The 22,501-nt window shown below is 32.5% G+C and overlaps 1 protein-coding gene and 1 long non-coding RNA gene across 2 annotated transcripts in view; one reads left to right on the top strand and one right to left on the bottom strand.

Moving 5' to 3' along the window:
* LOC123661167 overlaps positions 1–9,331 on the bottom strand; it is a 22,811-nt gene extending 13,480 nt beyond the window's left edge. Inside the window, exons 1-2 of the long non-coding RNA XR_006744316.1 lie at positions 9,228–9,331; positions 2,995–3,004 (exon numbers count right to left, since the gene is read on the bottom strand). This is a non-coding gene — a long non-coding RNA (uncharacterized LOC123661167). The remainder of the gene's footprint in view (positions 1–2,994; positions 3,005–9,227) is intronic.
* LOC123661164 (putative ATP-dependent RNA helicase DHX57) lies at positions 6,137–22,167 on the top strand. Its single transcript, XM_045596152.1, has 18 exons — positions 6,137–6,312; positions 6,387–6,543; positions 9,542–9,690; positions 10,034–11,015; positions 11,241–11,450; positions 12,021–12,300; positions 12,995–13,096; positions 13,654–13,838; positions 14,185–14,339; positions 15,456–15,638; positions 16,159–16,409; positions 16,872–17,119; positions 18,049–18,123; positions 18,751–18,957; positions 19,684–19,758; positions 20,487–20,733; positions 21,183–21,271; positions 21,924–22,167. The coding sequence occupies exons 1-18, from the start codon at positions 6,245–6,247 to the stop codon at positions 22,065–22,067; spliced, it is 3,807 nt and encodes a 1,268-aa protein (XP_045452108.1). The 5' UTR covers positions 6,137–6,244; the 3' UTR covers positions 22,068–22,167.
* Positions 22,168–22,501: the final 334 nt, after the last annotated feature.

Here is a 22,501-nt window from a genome sequence, read left to right on the forward strand (position 1 = left end):
CCGGCCGGAACCGCCGCAAACGCTTCGTACCGCGATTTTTAAATTTGTAATATCTTCGAAAATATTCATTTAAATCATATGCTGTAAAGGGCCATATAGATCTATATTAAATAAAAAATATATTTAAGGTATTTAATTGGATAAGTATTAATGCTGTATTGGTTAAAATCGCTTCGAAAATTAGCCATTATTTGTCGTAAAAAGTAAATGACAAAAAAATGTTATTGTGGGATATCCATAAGAGATAGGTATATACCATCGCGGAGTTTTCTGTAGACCTTTTCAATGTGTACAATACTTAGTACATTATTTTGATAAATCTCGTAGGGTTCAACCTGCGTTTGCAATTTAAGCGAAAAAAAAAAATAATTATTTACGACATAACATTAGAAAACTCAAAAATAACAGTATTTCTCCACTATTTAATGGATGTTATTATACATATAAACCTTCCTCTTGAATCAATCTATCTATTAAAAAGAACTGCATCAAAATCCGTTGCGTAGTTTTAAAGATTTAAGCATACATACATGTGCAGGGACAGAGAAAGCGACTTTGTTTTATACTATGTAGTGATATAAAATTCTCGTATCGCGGTGTTTGTTGCCAAACTATTCCGAAACGGCTGGACATATTTTTACTTTTTTATGAAATTTTGTGTGCATATCGGGTAGGTCTGAAAATCAGCCAACATCTTTTTTTCATACCCCTAACTTACAAGGGGGGGGGGGATTAAAGGGGTTAATAATATGTATATATGGAAAAAAATGTTTGCTGGGTCAGCTAGTATAAGTATAGATATAGGGATCTCCCTCTGCGAGACAACAATGTCTCAGAAGGAGAACGACGAGCGGATGAGAGAGGAGGCCACCGACGAGGTCTCCGTCCGCAGGCGACGAACGGGGGTGCGTAGGAGGCGCTACTTAATGCGCTTCCAGTGACGCCCCCGTGCTTGTATCGGGCCGGGATGGGAACCCGGTCCTGCTAGACATGGCGTCATCGGGATTGTTCAGAGGTGATCCGGACAGTCCTCATAGAGGAGAAGTCTGACCTTTTCGCCAAGGCCAGCCGGTCGCTGGAGGGATCCTGTTGCCTGCAGATCTGAGACCCTCCAATTAAAGCGGCTGAAGGCTCCCGCAGGGGTTTGGTCGGTATTGCACCCCCAAGTGCTGAAGCTGACATACGGTCTAGGACTGCCTACCCGGGCGTCCTGGATATCACCTGTAAATGGGTTCCCCTGCGATACCAAAAAAAGAGGATATCTAGAAACTATCTAGAAGTTTATTTAAGAAAGTGCAACCATTACCGTTACACCTGTACATGTTTACATAAAATTATAAGTATTTTTTTAATTCTTTGCTAAAACACTTATATCTTTTGACAGAGTTTTACGAAAAAAGTCTATGAATCCATTAATCTATCTATCTTGTATGCAATTATTTTTTATTAACGTATCCACTTCACAGAGGATATAAGTGTTTTGGACTTAAGATTAATAAAGGATTTAAACAAGATAATACGTTACCTCGTCGTGTCATTTAAAACGATTATCTGGATTAATAACAAACGTCCATTTTTGCGTTATTAATTTACAAGGACGTTGTCAAGGTATATAGATACTATAAACTTGACTTTCTTTATTGCTTTTACCAATATTTACCATATTAAGCGGGTTAACAACATCACAGGTTGTTGATTTAAATTTGTGTCTTGTTGTTTGTATGATTAACAATTTTACGGAAATTGGCCATGGCCATTCATACTGAAATGCATTTCTCTACCTATATCTCAGTCCTATTATACCTTAAATAAGAATTAAAAAGAACTAAAAATTAAACAACGAACATTACTTTGAAAGTAATACCTCCGTAATAATGTTTATGTTTTGATTGTCTTAGTTAATTATTATTTACTAGCGACCTCTGTCCGTCCATATTTTTTTACACGATAAGTCTTCTTCTTCTTCTTGTGCCTCTCCACTACTGGAGGTTGGCCGTCAGCTCAGCGAATTTTTCGCAGTTTCATGCCAAGCGAAACAGTTCTTCCACGCTGGCGATCTTCATCCATTCGCGGATGTTGCGCAACCAGGACTTTTTTCTTCTTCCAACGCGTCGCTTGCCCTCTACTTTGCCCATCATTATAATTTGGAGCAGCTGGTATCGCTCGTGTCTCAAGACGTGGCCCAAATACTCGGCTTTTCTCTTCTTGACGGTTTGCAGTAACATCCGGCTAGTGGCGACGCACTGGAGTATTCTCACATTCGGAACTTTCTGTGTCCAGCCAATACGGAGCATTCTGCGGTAACACCACATCTCAAAAGCTTCTAGACGCTTCTGGGTGTCAGCTCGCAAGGTCCATGCCTCGCAACCGTATAACACTACTGGCCAGACATAGCAGTGGAGTATTCTTAGTCTGAGCTTTATGGATAGTTTGCGGCTGCACAAAACCTTCTCCATCCTTTTAAGGCTTGCTCGGGCAATTTCAATCCGGGTCCGAATTTCTTACCCACAGTCCCATTCTTCATTTACCCAAGCACCAAGGTATTTGTACATACACTAGTGCTCTAGGTATTTACCTTCTACTTGAACTTTCGGCTCTAAACCCTTATCGCCCGACACTACCAGAAACTTGGTCTTGCTAATATTCATGCTCAACCCCGCCTTCACACTGCACTCGTTAACTCTGTTCACCAATGTCTGTAAGTCGTTTTCTGAAGAGGCGATAAGCACGGTATCATCAACATAAGTAATCACCAACACAATTATCATATACAAACCTTCTCCGAAACAATCTGCATCTTATGGTATAAGTATTATTCCGATCGGTTCAGTAGTTTTTGCAGTATAACCGAACAAAAAAACCGGCTCTCCATTTATTAGTATAGATTTTTTAGTAAAATGTTAGGTCCATGGGCTCGCTAGTTCCCATGCTTCTGTTTGTTTCTTTATTATTAATTTGTTACAGTATATTTTGTGTATAGTAAAATATCTGAACCTAAGTCGATCTTCACCGAGCTGATAATTAGAATGAAACATACTTTATAATAAATTTAATGTATTAGATAATATATTAAAAATGGGTTGCTTAAAAAAATCCTGGACTGACTATTTTTAATTATTTAAAAAAAATATTTTTTTTTTTTTTTTAATTGAAAGCTGTAACATTTAAGATAATAAGAAATTTTTTTTTATTCACGATGTATGTTAACGTTAAACTCCGAAACTACGGAACCAATTTTTATCAAATTTTGTAAGCATCTGTAATTTGATCCAACTTGGGATATAGGGTAGTTTTTATCTCAATTATTGATCTTCATACTTATTATTTAAAATTAGATATTTTTTATTTATCGTTTAGTTCTATAAAATCCTAATAGATGAAGGTTTGACATCTAAGTTGCACAGATATCCAATAGATGGTGTCGTATTTCTATTTCTCTATAAAATGGCGGTTCGGCATCTAAGTTTCATCGATATCCGGTAGATGACGCCGTATTTCTATTCCTAGAATATAGATGGCGTGTTTGAATATCTAATTTACGTATATTTTCAAACCACGTGAATGAATCTACTTTTTTTAGAAAATATTAATTTGATTATATCAAAAAAAATAGTAAAAAATTTATTCAATCTATTTTAATTACTGAGTCACAGCAAAGCGTTTCTGGGTCAGCTAGTTGAAACTATGAAGCTAGTATGAAGTTTTTCCCCGTCTATATCATAACATTTTTTTTTCTTTTAATTTTTTACTATAGATATTATACAAATAACATGTGTTTTATAATAATCTGAGGTAGTTTTTTGTTTCAGATATTTATAGTTTTTCTTGGATTATCTTTCACACCTTCAACTTAAAATTAGATTTATTATACATCAAGTTCAATTTGACTCGGTTGAGTTACAAGTACAATAAAATTTTAAAACATTTGTTTTATATTCTGGTAATAAGATTATGTCACAATAAGAAAAGTTCTAAACAATATTACAGTACAAAACCACGAAAGAAAATTTAGGAGTTATATAATAAGAATTTTTTTTTAATTACTAAAATGCTCGAGTCAGGTATGAATTTTATTTATTTGTACAAAAATCCAAACAAAAGCCAATTTCGGATTTTACATTATTTAAGTTACACAGTTAAGGTAGACAAAGTTGAGTTGAGGTAGTAAAACAAAGTTACAATAAAAATGAGAAATATAGAAAATGTAAAATATCCATGGTCAATAATGTGTAGTGTATGTGTAATTTTGTGAGTGTGTATGCCTGTGTATTTGTATGTAAGTGGTTGTGGGTATCCATAGCGTGCATTTCATATAGGCAGAAAGGCACTGCCTACCTTGGCATGTTACTAAAAATAATAAAACTAATATATAAAACATGAACATTACAATTATTTTTGAATAAATATTTTTGAAAAAGACATAAATCATAATGCAATTTAAATCCGCTTCAAAAAAAAACCGCCGTCATATACGCGATATCAGCGCTTCGTGCGCATCGACGACGGGCGTTTTATAAAAATTCTGCCTATAATCGCATAATAAATGTTAGCAATGACAGTAATGACCATGTAATGGCAGTAATGACATTATATAATCCTACATTTTTATAATGTCGCGCGCGTCATATGGAATACGAACAAAGTATTGTGTTTTTAACATTGGTCGGTTTAACAACGATATTAGGCACTGCCTAAGAATAACCTGTCAAATTAAATTGTCTTGTCATACCGTTTGTACTAATAATTATGATTTTTGACACGGTCGCATAATCGCAACATTCCACAGAGTAATATTATGACAATTCACTTTTAATTTTTCGTTTGTGCGTTCTTGTTTGATGAAAGTAAATAGTGCATCGAATTCAACACGTTCGATTTTACAGATAAATTAAAAATTGTTCAGGCGTATCGATTTAATACATAAATAACAATGACGTTATAGTTTTTCATTTATTAATAAAATAAACAAGTACTTTCATTCAAAATACAATTTCGTAACTAATTAATAGTGTTATCAATGATTTCCTATGTTTGACACAAACGAAATTATCAGAGTGCCGGCCTTATGAGGTAACTGTGTCTATCCAGTAAGTGATTTGTTTGATGTTTCATTTGTATCACTCACTCATGAGGTACCCAAGTCTAATAGGTATCAGTTGGTTGCTGTACGTGTATTTGTATGCCTGCATTATTGGTATAAATGTACTTTACGTGTCCAATAAATTACTTGTCTGTTCTTGAAATTATCTAAAAGCCTCTATTCCCAACAAAATTAAAATAAATTAGGAAAAAATTGCGAGAAAGTAAGTGCAGTGTGGCTGTTCAAATTTTTCTTTGATTGCCTACCCTGTCTAAAAACTTTATGCACGCCACTGGTGGGTATGGATAAGTGACTGTCTAGATTATTCATACGTGCTAGCAGTTTCTCTATTACAGCCCTTTTAAAGGAACTTCTAGATGTGGAAAAAAAGTCAATCTTAGAAAACAACTTGTTATACTGTCGTGGCAGTCGACATCTTATGGAATTCCTGCTATAGTTTGAGCCACAACGGGGAACATGAAAGAGATTCGTGTGCCTGGTACGTCTGCTAGGAATATAAAACTGTAACATATCTGATGTTAACTGAATGCAATTAAAAGAATTAGAACAGATGTCATGTAATAACATCATATCCGCTACGTCACGACGAACTTCCAAGGTGGTAATTTTATAATGAGCACACGAGGTATCATAATTCGAATCCCTATGTCCAGTGCGAAAATTTAAATATTAAACAAATTTACGTTGAATTTTTTCCAAAGCCTGAACATATGTTACATACTGGAGATTACATACATTTACTTACAAACTTATAATTGATGAATGAAAAATTAAGTCTCGTTTATTAATTTTGCTTAATTTTTAACATTTTAACAAAATTATCTTAGAATATAGGATATAACAATCTTTTTATTTTACAGTAAGAAGAGGAAAAAAGTTGTAGTATCTTCTATGGTAGTATTTAAATCACTAAAATTTTAATCTGTTGTAATATCCATAACCCTAGCCCATAACCATAGATGAAGCCCATAACCGGTCTGTGGTGACAACTGACTGACAAGTGACACAAGACATCAACTCGTCGACTGACGTTTCTAAAATTCTGTCAAGAACTCAAGAGGACGTCCATCTGTCTTTCTAATGCTTTGTAATATATATTTTTTCTATTTTATAAATTTACAATTGGTATAAAATATACATAAAATGGATTGTAACAGCCGACAACTTGCTGAAGATTATTTCCTACGAGTACCAGTGGATGCTCGAATAAGGTTTTTAGAAATAAATTAGTTTGCAACATGTTTCGAAACATTTTTGAATGCTTATGAAAGATTTAAAATTCCAGGAAACACAAGGAAGAGGTAGAAGATGATCCTTATCCAAAGCTCAAGGTGGAAATGCAAACAATTCGCCTTAATTCCGATTCACAGAAACTTATTTTGGATACTTTGAGATATATACATGGTCCTGATTTTAAGTTAAACAGCGCTAGTCTATATAAGGTATCGTCTACATCTGGGCTAGGCTTTAGATTAAGAACCCCATTTTGAAGTTAGATAGGTCAGGGTTATTTTTTAACCGACTTCAAAAAAAGGAGGAGGTTACTCAATTCGACTGTGTATATACAGGGTGTAGCGTAAATAGTGGTCCACCGTTAAGGATTCGATAAACCAGGTAATTTACTATAACATATTACAATTTTATCCATTTTTACCCAAAGGTTCCGGAAATATTTTTATTTTTTATTTTTTTACGATATTTGTACCCCTTGTTACAAATTTGGTTGTAGTTTTAACAAATACCATTATTTTTTCATTTTGATTACTGGTAATTACTGCTGAACACTAGAGCTATCGTTAAATAACATGTTTTTAATGTAAATTTAAGGCTTTTGAAGAAAAAAATTGGTTTTACTCTACTTTAAACCCAAATTTTTAACATATCATGCTAATTCAAGAGCGATTTTTGTAAAAAAAATGTACTAAGCTGTCAGTGCCCATTCATTTAAAAATATGCCTACTAAATACCAATTTCAAAATGGTATCACAATAGCAGATCCTTTTGTTTAACAGAAAGATATCCAATTTTAATTGAAGAAAGGAAGATTTTCATTAAAATACATTTTAAAATTTAGTTGCGTTAATACTTATGATTTTTGTAAAAAAAGTAACTACACTGTCAGTGCCTATTCATTTTAAAATATTCCTACTAAACACAGATTTTAAAACGATTTGCCATCCCATTAATAAAAAAAATTATGGCAATGTTAATTGAAAAAGACTTAAAATAAAAATAAAAAATTAGTACTGTTACAGAGTGATCTTGGCCTAACTTGTAAATTAGAACAAGGCATTAAAAAATAATTGTGTTTGCTCGCAAACGAAAAAAAACCGACTTCAATTACATTGACGAGTAATACAACGTAGATCGACGAAAAAATAGTCAAGTAACTATGCGTTATCAAAGATTACTCAAAAAGTAGTTATCAGATCTCAATAAAATTTATGTCTGACCACATGATAAACATTAGCTTTCGATTAAATTAAAAATTATCAAAATCGGTACACCCAGTAAAAAGTTATTGCGGATTTTCGAGAGTTTCCCTCGATTTCTCTGGGATCCCATCATCAGATCCTGGTTTCCTTATCACGGTACTAAACTAGGGATATCCCCTTTCCAACAAAAAAAGAATTATCAAAATGGGTACAGTCAGTAGAAAGTTATGCGGTATAATACAACGTAGGTCGACGAAAAAAGCGTCAAGTAAAAACGCATTATTAGATATAGCTTGAAAAGTAGTTGTTAGATATCAAATAAATTTAAATGGGCGCAATTGGCACACACCACCTTTCGATTTAAAAAAAATTCTCGAAATCGGTCCACACAGTCAAAAGTTCTGATGTAACATACATTAAAAAAAAATACAGTCGAATTGAGAACCTCCTCCTTTTTTGGAAGTCGGTTAAAAACAAGTCATACTGTCATCGTTTATTATTATTCTTTGACATGATTACAAACACTGTATATTCGACGTTGCAGAGCATGTATAGCTGCGAATGGGGGCCATTTCGAGCATTTGGTGTAATTTTTACAGTGTTTGTAATCATGTCAAAGAATAATAATAAACGATGACAGTATGACTTGTTTTTTTTTTAAATACCTTGTTCTAATTTACAAGTTAGGCCAAGATCACTCTGTAACAGTACTAATTTTTTATTTTTATTTTAAGTCTTTTTCAATTAAAATTGCCATAATTTTTTTTATTAATGGGATGGCAAATCGTTTTAAAATCTGTGTTTAGTAGGAATATTTTAAAATGAATAGGCACTGACAGTGTAGTTACTTTTTTTACAAAAATCATAAGTATTAACGCAACTAAATTTTAAAATGTATTTTAATGAAAATCTTCCTTTCTTCAATTAAAATTGGATATCTTTCTGTTAAACAAAAGGATCTGCTATTGTGATACCATTTTGAAATTGGTATTTAGTAGGCATATTTTTAAATGAATGGGCACTGACAGCTTAGTACATTTTTTTTACAAAAATCGCTCTTGAATTAGCATGATATGTTAAAAATTTGGGTTTAAAGTAGAGTAAAACCAATTTTTTTCTTCAAAAGCCTTAAATTTACATTAAAAACATGTTATTTAACGATAGCTCTAGTGTTCAGCAGTAATTACCAGTAATCAAAATGAAAAAATAATGGTATTTGTTAAAACTACAACCAAATTTGTAACAAGGGGTACAAATATCGTAAAAAAATAAAAAATAAAAATATTTCCGGAACCTTTGGGTAAAAATGGATAAAATTGTAATATGTTATAGTAAATTACCTGGTTTATCGAATCCTTAACGGTGGACCACTATTTACGCCACACCCTGTATATATATATATATATATATACACATATACATATATATATATATATATATATATATATACACATATACATATATATATATATATATATATATATATATACACATATACATATATATATATATATATATATATATATATATATATACATACATAATTACCATTTTTTTTTTTATGTGACTTGATTATTTTTTCGTCTACCTACGTTGTATTACTTGTCAATCTAATTGAAGTCGGTTTTTTTTGTTTGCCAGCAAACACAATTATTATTTTTGTAACAAAACAAAACACAACAACAACAAACAAATAGTCTAATTTGGTAGTTAGATATGTAAGGGTTTTTTTTTTGTAACGTAATTATGCCGATAAACAGTCAAATTTTGAGCTTAGATAATTCAACGGTTCTTAAACTAAAGCCTTACCACCATCTGTTAAAAATTTAAAGGTTATGCAATGTTTACAACAGATTTTTTAAATATAATTGTAACACTTAAATAATGTAGAGCGAAGATATAATTTAATTCTTTGTATGTATTTGTAATGTTAAATAATGTTATTCTGAGTAATAAGTATGTTAAAATATATCTTTTAAATAAAATTAAAATGCCTGCCTTACAGGACAAAGGGTCAAATCTAAGTAACAGGTATTGGATGGAGAGAGGAAACTTAGTGGTACAAGGTGGCTGTGATTACTCACTTAATGCTAAACCTGACATAAAAACCTCTGAAGCAAGGCTTCGAGACTTTGCATTAGCAAAATTAGAAAAGTATGTATTGTTTCTAATATCATATATATGTATATATATATATATATATATATATATTTATAATTTTTTTTATAATGTAGACTAATGAGTTTTGATTAACATTAAATATAATTAATATGCTCCTTTGTGTATTTCATTACTATAACTTCAGTATACTCTAAACTAAAGTAATAAAAAAAATATTACTAACATATAGTTTTAAACATTGATATTCACATTGTTAAATCGTATTAAACAATTGTGTGGAAATTGTTAATGAAATATTAACTTAAAGGAAAGGGTTTTAACATTTCACTGTTCAGGCAAAACATAGATGTTTATTTTTAAATTATTTCTTTTCCAGTTATTGTTTTCACAAGGCACATTGTTCTGAAGCCTTAGAATATGCAGCAGAAAGTGTTGAAAAAGCACTAGAGATTCTATTTCATAAATACTTTAATGTAAATGAACAGGAAAAACCAGAAAATATACCATCACAGTCTGAATTATTGGAAATGAGGATGGATGAAAAGGCCGTATTAGAATCTATTTATGATAGTAATTTTAAAGTAAAAGATAATAGTATTTGGAGTGTCAAACTTAATATGGATTACTTAACGAAAGTATACGAAAATTCAAATCCTGAAACAGTAAAAAGAAAAGAAGTTACAAATCACAATGCAAATTTTAAAACAAAAAAGAAAGAAGCATGTAAACTCTTTTTACGAGGATCCTGTAGGTTTGGTGCTAAGTGTAAATTTTTACACGAAAGTCCCGTAGAAAATAAGAAATCTAATGAAATCGAGAACAAAGATAGTGAGAAAGTTTTTTATGAATTAGAAATTAGATTTCCCGATGATACTCTGTACCCTTATGAACCCCCATTATTATTTTTTAAACTCGGACATAAAACAGATTTGATACCAGCACTGACGTGTTTACGTATAACTGCAAGGTTATATGAGGAAGCTAAAACGTTAGCACAAGATGGTATACCAAGTATATACTCTTTAGTTGAATTGTTAAGTAATGAAGATGATATAGTTAATTATATTAAATTTGACACTAGAAATTTTCCTGAGCCATCAGATGCACTGTTTCCACAATTAATAGAAAATTCGGAAGTTAAAGAGAAGGAATTACCATCTCATTATAAGAAAGGGGACGGTAGAGGTAATAGATCTAATGTTAATATGGAGGAAGTATTAAAGGAAAACAGTGAAATAGCTAAACGTTTTATGGAAAAAAGGGAAAATAATAGGTATAATAGAATGATGTCCGATAGGAGAAAACTTCCAGCTTGGCAGAAGAAGCAAGAAATATTAGATGCAATGAAAAAATCGCAAGTAAATAATTTTATACATATATTACAATGAAACACGTTATATTGCATTTTTTTTATATAATTAAAAATTACTTAAAGACTAAAGTAACAATTAAGAACACAACAACTTATTTATAATAATAGTAATAATATATTTATTTTTATTTATATGGTATCTTAACAATTAAATAAATAAATAAATATTTTTTTAAATATTAAATAGATATATTAAAATTTAAATCGTCAGGTAATAGTAATAAGCGGTGAAACAGGGTGCGGTAAAAGCACACAGGTACCTCAGTACATACTAGACGACTGGTTGAGTCGTTACAACAAGGATGGAAGAGAGCATGTTGAGATTGTTTGTACACAACCGAGACGGATATCTGCTATTGGCGTCGCTGATAGAGTCTCTGAAGAGAGAGTTGAAAGAACTGGCCAAGTTGTTGGTTACCAGGTGAGTTTATGGAAAATGTAATAAAATTGTAGGAAGGATAATTCTGTAAATAAAGAAAAGTGTGATCTCTAAACATGCAACTGGAATTTACTCTTTAAGAATGATTACGGTGATATTTAAAAATTAAAATGTTCTCGTTTGTCAGTGCAATTAAACTCCCTATATTCTTTTTTACTGTCACCCATAAATTACGTCACACGATTTTTTTTTATTTTTATCTCCTCCTTGTCACATCTGGACACATTTATGTAACCCCTCCACCCAGTGTGATGTTACGTGTTTTGCAATTTTACACACCAGTTTCAACATTTTTACTAAAACTTTAATAATTATTCAATTCTATCGTTTCTTAAATAGCTCCAAAAATCTAGTTGTATTTGAAATAATTTTAAAAATAAAAATTAAATTAATTAAAAAATAAACATTTAAATCAATTACTATATCATAAACACCTGATAACAATGATGTAACCTTAATGCACATATTTACAGACAGCTTAGGCACAGATAACAATAGAATTTCATATTTGTATTCAATAATTTAAATTATGACGGTAAATTTTATTTTCAGATAAGGTTAGAAAGTAAGATATCATCAAAAACTCGATTGACATTCTGCACAACTGGTATACTTTTGCGAAGATTAGAATATGATCCTCAATTAACATCAGTGACGCATATAATAGTTGATGAAGTTCATGAGAGGTCGGAAGAAAGTGATTTCTTGTTGCTCATTCTAAGGGATCTTATTAAAGTGAGAAAAGATTTGACCGTCGTTCTTATGAGTGCAACATTAAATGCTGACTTGTTCTCGAATTACTTCAGCAATGTCCCAGTTTTGGAAATACCAGGTAATAATTGTTGATAATATTAAGATTATCTTATTTTAGGTAAAGCTGCGAGAATATTTTATTCTGTTCATAAGAGATAGTACACACTCTTTTGTGTCCCATTTTGGAATAATATAAATTGATAATGGCAGCCAAAATTCGTATTAAATTTGTGTTATTTCTATTATAATACAACTCTGGTATAATACGACTCTCTGCAACAACCGCTCTGGTGTAGTGGTTCTAGTAGTCGTCTAAAACACTGACGGTTTGCGGGTTCGATTCCCGCTCGGGATTTATATTTCATTTGTACAAATATTTCTTTCCAGTTTGGATGTCTGTCTTTGTGAGTCCTCACTGTGCCTCAGAGAGCACGTTAAGCTGTCGGTCCCAGTTCTTATCATAAATACCTGATAGCGATCGTTACTCCTATCCGTCAACCAGCAGTGGAAGAGCAGCATTGTGGATTAAGCTCCAATCCTTTTCCTACATTGAGAAAGGGGCTTGCTTATACACAACAATGAGACAGTGTGACAGGCTGAATGTGTAATGCTATTATAATGAACCAAAAAAATCATGATTTTTGACTATGAATTGTCTATGTCAGATGTATTGTGCATATTTAAATATGAAAATTTTGTAAATAATGAGTCAGTCGTGGGAAATTGCCAATCGACTAAATTTGATTCTTTATAACTAATATTTTATGTTTCAGGTAGAACCTTTCCCGTTGAACAGTTGTTTGTAGACGATATTATGGATTTGACAAATTACGTTTTAGAAGAAAACGGTACTTATGCACGGAAAGTTAAAAAAGGTAAAAATAAGACATAGATATTAAACAAATTTGTTTTTATATTTCTTTAAATAATTTTAAAAAACTTTTATTATATTTAACTAATCAATATATAATTTAAAATAACAGTTAATTTTATTCATATTCTTACAAAAAAAACTTAATCATTTTAGTTAATACATAGCATAAATTTTAACATCAAATTTAATAAACCATTTATTGGCTAGTCATAATATTCATTTACGTTATTTAATTTGGAGAAAAATATTATATAACTGGTGAATTTTACAGTCCATCCGTTTTTTATATATTGGGGCATAATGGGGCAAGATGGGGCATTTTCCCCAACGTGACTAGAAGCTAACAATAGGATTTTTAGATTTAAAATTAAAATTTTGGCTTAGCCAAAACGTCCAAATAGCGTAGTGACGGTTCTATTACGTAGGTATTTATTTAATTTTTAAATTTAATCGATTCTAATCCATTATACAAAATTCTGGATACGCCCATGCAGGTGGGTGAAGGTCGTTTTCTAGTTTGGATCTCCTGCTATAAATGTTATTATTTTCATTTTGCAGGTGATAGGGATAAGAGAAGTGATTTCGAAACGGAGTTAGAAACATGCGATGTTCGTTCCGAATCAACGGAACCACCAAAAACTTCGATACGAGACGAAAACCTCTCGATATCACAAATGGTAGCAAGATACCCTAACTGCAGTAAGACGGCCTGTAAAAATTTGTATCTTATGGACACAGAAAAAGTGAGAAAAATGTTTAATCACTTTTAAAAATCTTAAAAATTTCATTAAAATTAGATTACTGATGCCGATACAGATATATCAGCGATATCGCGAGTCTTCCGATATATCGGGATCGGCGATATTAAGTTTACCGACACACCACATACATTTTCTCATACCGATACATGATACACAAAAATATTTAAGTTAATATTTTGAATTTTAATTATTCATTTTTGTCTTCTGATCTCTAATTTGTTATTATTATTATCATTCTAGATAAATACTATTATAAATAGCAGTAATTTTATCTATTTCTAAACCTATTCTTGACTGTGTCATTTTATATATTTTAAACTCATTTCAGATCAATTTAGATCTCATAGAGCATGCTTTGACATACATAGTAGAAGGTGATCACCAGTGGCCAAGAGAGGGCGCTATTTTAATATTTCTTCCCGGCATCGGAGAAATTATGTCTCTGTACGATCAACTTGTGGAAAGTCACACATTCAGTCCGAAGTAAGTTGATTTACAAGCAATTTTTTTATGAATTGACTATACCATTTTATTTTCCAAATGTTCTAATAGATTATTAAAAAAAAAAAAAAAAAAGTACAAACAGCTACATTTGAAAAATGTTCTTATTATTAAAATCTAAATATAGAATTTTGACTGGATTTCGTCTGGGAAGTACAAGTAAAGTTGCGCGATTTTCAATATATTTTTTAATTTATTTTTGAATTAGATAGTATTTATACATTGAATGTAGATTATGGAAACCTATCAAGGATAGATGACTTTTTTCTTGTTTTAAAAGTAACAAAAAAGATCGCAAATAAATCCAATTAATATTTTTTTTACTTCATTGTAAATAGGTTAGGTATGTTTTTGATAATAAATTATTATTATTAAAAAAAAAAACTTTTAAGAGTATTTCGCACTATGTTTTTGTAAAATGTTGATAAAAAGTTATTAATAATTTAACTATTATTTTTGTTATTTTTAACCGACTTCAAAAAAAGAGGAGGTTACAATTCGACCGTATATATATATATATATATATATATATATATAACATACATAAATATATATATATATATATATATATATATATATATATATATATATATATATATATATATATATATTTATGTATGTTCGGGGATAACTCCGTCGTTTATGAACCGATTTTGATAATTCTTTTTTTTGTTGGAAAGGAGATATCCCTAGTTTGGTACCATAATAAGGAAACCAGGATCTGAAGATGGGATCCCAGAGGAATCGAGGGAAACTTTCGAAAATTCGCATAACTTTTTACTGGGTGTACCGATTTTAATGATTTTTAATTTGATCGAAAGCCGATGTTTATCATGTGGTCACATTTAAATTTCATCGAGATCTGATTACAACTTTTGGAGTAATCTTTGATAATGCGTATTTACTTGACTATTTTTTCGTCTAGCTACTGAGGACGCTGACCTATTGAAGTCGGTTTTTCTTCGTTTGCCTGCAAACACAATTATACTTACATTAGTTTCATGTGCGAGCAGACTGCGTTTACCCAGATTTCTTTTTAATTTTTTCTTTAATTAATTTTTTTTTTGTATAAATTTATCAAAAATAATACTATTTCAGGACCGGTAAATATATACTAGTTCCCCTCCATTCAACGCTTTCGAGTGAGGAACAATCGCTTGTTTTCAAGAAGCCCAGGGCTGGGGTCAGAAAAATTGTTCTATCGACTAACATAGCTGAAACATCGGTCACTATTGACGACTGTGTGTTTGTCGTGGATTGTGGCAGGATGAAGGAAAAGAGGTGTTTATATCTTTATAATATACATAAAATATGTTTGTGACATGGGCAACACACACGAGTTCACGCCATTTTGCTTGTGGAGGCCTATGTCCAGCTGTGAACTGCAATAGGCTGAAGTGAGTGAGTGATAATTAAAATAAAATAGGTCAAATACATAATTAATCTTAAATAATTACTAGATAATATATCTACTAGGATATACCTGCATTGAATTCTAAAACATATGTACGCACACAAATTCTGAATGATTAAATCAAATGTCTCGTAATTGGTTTTATTAGGTGTTACAGGTAAGGTTTATTTAAACGAAATAAAAAAAAAAAATATCGATACATTTACGGAAAAAACAACAACAGCTAGCTTAGTATAAAGATACAATTTTAAATCAATATAATATATAGGGGACACATATATATTTATATGTGGAGCATATAAATATATATGTTACTTCTACATGGAGAAAGACCTACGCCCAGCGGTGGGATGTTACAGATTGAATCGTCAACATTCTAAATTGCAGATTCGATTCGAACCGTAATATGGAGTCGTTGGACCTCGTATGGGTATCCCGAGCAAATGCAAAACAACGTAAAGGTAGAGCTGGGCGTGTAATGCCGGGGGTCTGCATACACCTATTCACATCTCACCGCTACCAATACCACTTGGCAGAGCAACCGGTACCTGAAATACACAGAGTTCCTCTGGAGCAGTTAATACTGAAGTTAAAGATTCTGCCGCTTTTCCAATCTATGAGTGTTCATGATGTTTTAGGTAAGTTAAGTTTTGTGTTAAGTTTAATACTACTACTACCACTACTACTACCACTACTACTACCACTACTACTAGCACTACTACTACCACTACTACTACCACTACTACTACCACTACTACTACCACTACTACTAGCACTACTACTAGCACTACTACTAGCACTACCACCACTACTACCACCACTACTACCACTACTACACCACCACTACAACTACCATTACCACCACCACTACCACCACCACTACAACTACCACTACCACCAACACTACAACTACCACTACCACTACTACTACCACTACCACCACCAGTACAACTACCACTACCACCACTAACACTACCACCACCACTACCACGACCACTACCACGACCACTACCACCACCACCAGAATACTACGACTACTACGAAAAAGTAATGATGATATTGGAAAGTAAAGTAAATACGAAAAAAAAAATGATTACCAGGGAAGACCATCGAGCCTCCGCTAAAGGCTAACATCGACGGAGCCCTATCCCGCCTTCAGGATGTGGGCGCTCTGGACCCTGGGTTCAGTCTCACTGCCCTGGGCCGTCACCTGGCCGAGTTACCAGTAGATGTCCGTATCGGGAAGCTAATGTTGTTCGGAGCCATATTCTGCTGTGTGGACTCCGCCCTTACCATGGCCGCCTTTCTCAGCCACAAGAGCCCCTTCCTATCGCCCTTCGGGAAAAAGGTAATATAAATTTGAAAATCCCATTGAAGCCTCCAGTAGGATTTTCAGTGTCGGGTGTTACACATACACGATCCACAAGCACAAACGACCATACAGATATTTGGCGTGGTCTGGATCGAACCCGCGACCGCAAGCGCAACAGCCAGTGTTGTGACCGCTGCGCCAACGCGTCGTCAACGGTGATTTGTTATTATTAGATTTCAATGTTATACCTTTTATTATGGTGCGGTCCTCCGTCTGATGGTAAGCGCTTACCGTAGCTTATGTACTCCTGCAACTCCACAAGCATCGAAGGCGCGTTGCCGACCCTATCCCCGACCCTGTCCTGAAGTTCTGGTGGAGCAGTGTCATTTAGCTGTGATCTTCTATATAAGGTGTAGGTATAAAAAATATATTTAACCCTTATTCTGGAGAATGAGACCTATGCCTAGCAGTGAGATGTTACGGATTGAATCAATTAAATAAAAATCAAAATAATTGTATTTTGTGGTTCAGAACGCATAATTTGACAATAATTGTGATAGGATTAGATACTGCAGTTTTATTTCTTAATGACGATATCAAGGATACAAACTTTTAAGATTTTACGCAACCTTTTAAAAATGATGGTGCGTAATTGAAATATGCTACAATATTTTTTTTTTAATAAAATGATTGTTCTTTTGTTAGTACAAAAGCACACCACTGAAGTTAAAGTTAAACTTAACTAACGTAACTTTCTCTCTATCTTCACTAACAAAATATCTTCCTCTCAACTTCCGTTCGCCTCGCCCGATCACAATTTTCGTAACGCTCTCGTCACTCATTCGCCAACTTACTCCCCAAGTCAAGCGTGCGTAAAGAAGTTTTACTTCAAACATTTTTAATGAAAATGAACCGCTAATAATAATAAAATAAATTTATATGAATGCAATGTAATTGTTTTACAGTCCGAAGCAGACGCGAAAAGAAGAGAATTCTCTTGTTCGAACAGTGACCAGTTGACTACTTTACGAGCTTACAGGGTGATTATGTTTTTATTATTTGTATGTTTATTTTTGTTGTATTGATTTAGCGACCCGCCCCGGCTTCGTGGTGACTATGGGCAAAACACATGAGTTCACGCCAAAAATGGCGTTAACTTGTGGAGGCCTATGTCCAGTAGTGGACTGCGAAAGGCTGCTGTGATGATGATGATGATGATGTGATGATGTAATATATGTAATTGTATATTTATTTTATAAGAAAATTTGTAATACTTAGTCGTAATATAAGTTAAACTATAGTAGACAACGGTAACCGCTTACCACCAGTTGTATCATATGCTAGTTTACTAGTGGTTTTTAAAGCTTTGAAGAAAAAAATTTAATGTAATTGTGTTGGCTCGCTAAAGATAAAAAATAACCCCTTAAATTAGATCGAGATGTAATACAACGTAGGTATACTAAAAAATAATCAATTAAATACACACTATTAGAGATAATTCAAAAAATACTCATCACACGACAATCGAATTTCGATTAATAAATGAACCATCAAAATTGGCACATCAAATTTCTTAGGTAAAACACACAAAAAAAAAAAACAAATACACTCGAATTGAGAACCTTCTCCATTTTTGAAGATGGTTAAAAAATTAAATTTATCAACAGAAATGGCAAGAAATGCTCAAATCGAGTTCACACGCAGCGCTGGTATTCGCGAACGATCACTTCTTATCACACAAAACGTTATCGATGTTAGCGGATATCAAGCATCAGTTACTGGGACTCTTGGCTTCTATAGGCTTCGTACCGGAAATGCCCGCTTTGAGGAAGAAAATGAGAAAGGATTCAGTCGCTGCATTGACCGGTGAAGAGGTATGTAGTGCCTAAAAGCTAGTACTTTTATACCTTAGGGGTCGTCCATAAATCACTTAATGTCTCTGGCAATTTTTTAAAGCCCCTACCCACCCTTTGGTGATACGTAGTGAGGTTTTAAATTATCCCATACCCAAAAATCGAATGCTTTTTTTGTGAAACTTATATGAAAATTTTCAGGACATTATCTTTAAATACAGTTGTAATCTGATAAAGTTTTGGTAAATTGAGTATCGTGAAACATATAGGATGCTTGTTGGTAGCTTTTTTTGGGTTTTGAAATAGATATTTCAATATTACACCTTCGAACCCTTTTGAACGTTTGATTAATGGATTACCACCTAAGTCATTAATTGCTATAAAAATAAAATAAAATAAATTGAATAAATTTTATTTTTGTAGATTTTTTTTTCTTTTATTTTTGGTATGACTTTAATATGTACATGTGTTTTACTATATTTATTGACATATAATGGTTACATTAATTATTATTTTTTATTTGAATGTATAGAAACCATAGACAGCTGGAATACATTTTATATAGTATTGATAAAATCAAATTTTCAATCAAAAAAATAAATAAATTTGGGGTTAAAAATTAATTGATTAAAATTAGTTTTGATGAAAATATAAAATTAAAAAAAATAGTTACGAATAAAAAAAATAAGTCTCGAAAACACAAAACCATTTAAATGTACAAATGAGTACATATTTTTTCTGTTTCAGCTCAATTCAAATGGAAATAATGATAAATTGTTATCAGCTATATTATGTGCTGCGCTGTATCCAAACGTCGTTAAGGTAATTTTTAACTCCCTACTGTAATAATTTAATGTGTTTTTGAGTGTTTTTTTTTAACCTTGGACATCATAGGGTTTACCGTTTACTGGGGGTCAGTGACTGGGATGTATGTTTATTTGTAAAATAACTGTGATTGTTTTTTTAACAAATCTTCGACAAGTAATAAAGTAATAAAATGTGAATATAACTTAGTCGTTCTTAATTACTCATTATTGGGGATAATCCAAAAAAATCCAAATTGTCTTGTCTTTTTTATAGTTGAAGTAATCGCTTTATTGAATTCCATAAGAACTGTCTGAAAAGTATTAGGAAACTTAAAAAAAAAACAAGTGTGCTTTAGATCACACGACTGAAGTAAAACTTTTTTAGCTCCATCTAATTTATATCTCCCTCTCAACTTCCGTTCGCGTCGCCCAATCACGCTTTATAACGCTCTCGTCACTCATTCACCAGCTTACTCCACAAGTCAAGCGTGCACAAAGAAGTTTTACTTCAAAATGATATAATGTTTTGAAGTAAGACTATCTTAAGTGGATTTCTTTATCCACATCACTCATTGTTATCACTTCAGCCTATCGCAGTTCACTGCTGGATATAGGCCTCCACAAGTTCGCTCCAAAAATGGCGTGAAGTCATGTTTTTTGCTCATAGTCACCACGCTAGACCGTAGGGCTGGCTTTACCTATATATTCTAAGAATATTCTAAAATATCTTTTTTTACATTTTAGGTATTAACACCGGAAAAATCTTATCACATGCAAATCGGGGGAGCCATTCCTCGTCAACCGACGGCGGACGAACTAAAATTCAAGACAAAATCCGACGGCTATGTAGCGTTACATCCATCTTCTGTAAACTCAACTGTGGGGTACTACGCTAGCCCGTACCTGGTTTACCAGGAGAAAGTTAAAACGTCAAGAGTTTTCATTCGAGAATGTTCTATGGTACCCAAGTTACCTTTGGTACTGTTTTCCGGTTAGTAATTGTTTTTGTTTTTTTTTTTCTATCCTGCAAGGGTTGCAAATGAGAGTACGGTCTGCATGATGGTAAGCGGTTAACGTAATCTGTAGATATCTGTAACACCAGAAGCATCGCAAGCGCGTTGCCGACACTACCCCCAATCCCCCCAGGAGCTCTGGTCACCTTACTCACCAACAGGAACACAAAACTGCTTGAAAGCAGAATTATTTAGCTGTGATCTTCTGTAAGGTCCGAAGTACTTACCCAGTTGGGCTTCTCCAGATTTTGAGCAGGATATTTCCTGCTTCGCTATACTCAATAAATGATCAGAAAAAGATATATAAAAATACATATATTTAAAATACTTTTTTTTTGTATTTTGTGATTTAGATATTTAATGGCAAAAGTAGGATTCTTAAACATATCAAGTAAAAAAAATATCTTTTTATGTTTTTTTGTTTTAGGATGTACGTTGGGTATCGAACTACATAATGGTACTTTCATAGTATCGTTAGAAGACGGTTGGATCATGTTCCAAGTTGAAAAACATGAAGTGAGTTCAGAATTGTATTTTGATTTATTAATTTTTCATTTTTTTCTATAAAAAATTAAAATAACTAATAACATTCATAAGTGTGTAATGGAACATTTCCATACTACCTGACCGGTTTTTACAATTTTTAACCCCTCCACCCCTGGTGACACCGTAGTATTTGCTAAGACCTCGAGTTTTCACATTGTAATTCAGAAGTATAGTTTGAACAATTTTTTAACCACAATTTATTGCTTGGTATACTGTCATTTAATCAGCTGACATCCAGGCATATGTGTGTCAGTGTTGCCACTTATGAGTTTAAAAAGCGCATAATATTTGAATATAGCTCGAAAAAACGTAAAATTTTTCTAGAGATTATTAACTATGTGATGAAAACCTAAGACCATCCCCTCGCCTCTGTGACCAAGCGTGGTATTTTAAAGACCCCGAACGGGTACGTTCCCTAATGTCTCGTCTCGATGGATGAGTGTATGCTTGTCACTCATTTACGCAAAAACTACTGAACTGATTTTAATGAAATCTGATACGTGTATAGCTGGAGATCCAGAAAAACATATGGAATACCTTTTATGCCGACTTTAATTACGCGAAATTACGTAGGTGAAATCGCGCGGCCCATCTAGTGTATTAATAAAATTTATTTGAACAGGTTGCAGAAATGTTGAAGACTATACGAGTAGAACTAATCAATCTTCTAGAAGAGAAGATCAACGACCCCTCGTTAAACTTACTTCACTATGAAAAGGGGAATAGAATAATTAAGACCATTGTTCAAATTATAACTAAAGATTAAATTAATTGTATGTGAATGTTGTCTATCACGATTGTATGATATCTGTTATTTATTTAATAATAAAAACTAAATAAAATAATAAACTATTGATTGATATTAATAAGTATTTTTTTATGAAAGTGAATAATAATGTAATGTATGAAAATGGCTTGTCTAATTTAGGATGATAATTTTAATAGCTCACACCTATGAAATGTTATATTTTGCCCGGTAAGGGGCTGTCCATAAAATACTTCACACTGAATTTTAACGTTTAGGACCCTCGCCCGCCTTTACACCCCTCCCCTTCAAACAAATATTGCGTTACTTATGTAGGCTAGGCCTTCCACCTATAAATGATTTCGTGATTAAAAAAAGCATACAGATTTATATTTTATATTATTTATATTTTATATATATACACCCACGAAAAACCTTTGGTAATATTCAGGAAA

Source organism: Melitaea cinxia, chromosome 16, assembly GCF_905220565.1.
Source record: "Melitaea cinxia chromosome 16, ilMelCinx1.1, whole genome shotgun sequence".
Classification (NCBI taxonomy): domain Eukaryota; kingdom Metazoa; phylum Arthropoda; class Insecta; order Lepidoptera; family Nymphalidae; genus Melitaea; species Melitaea cinxia.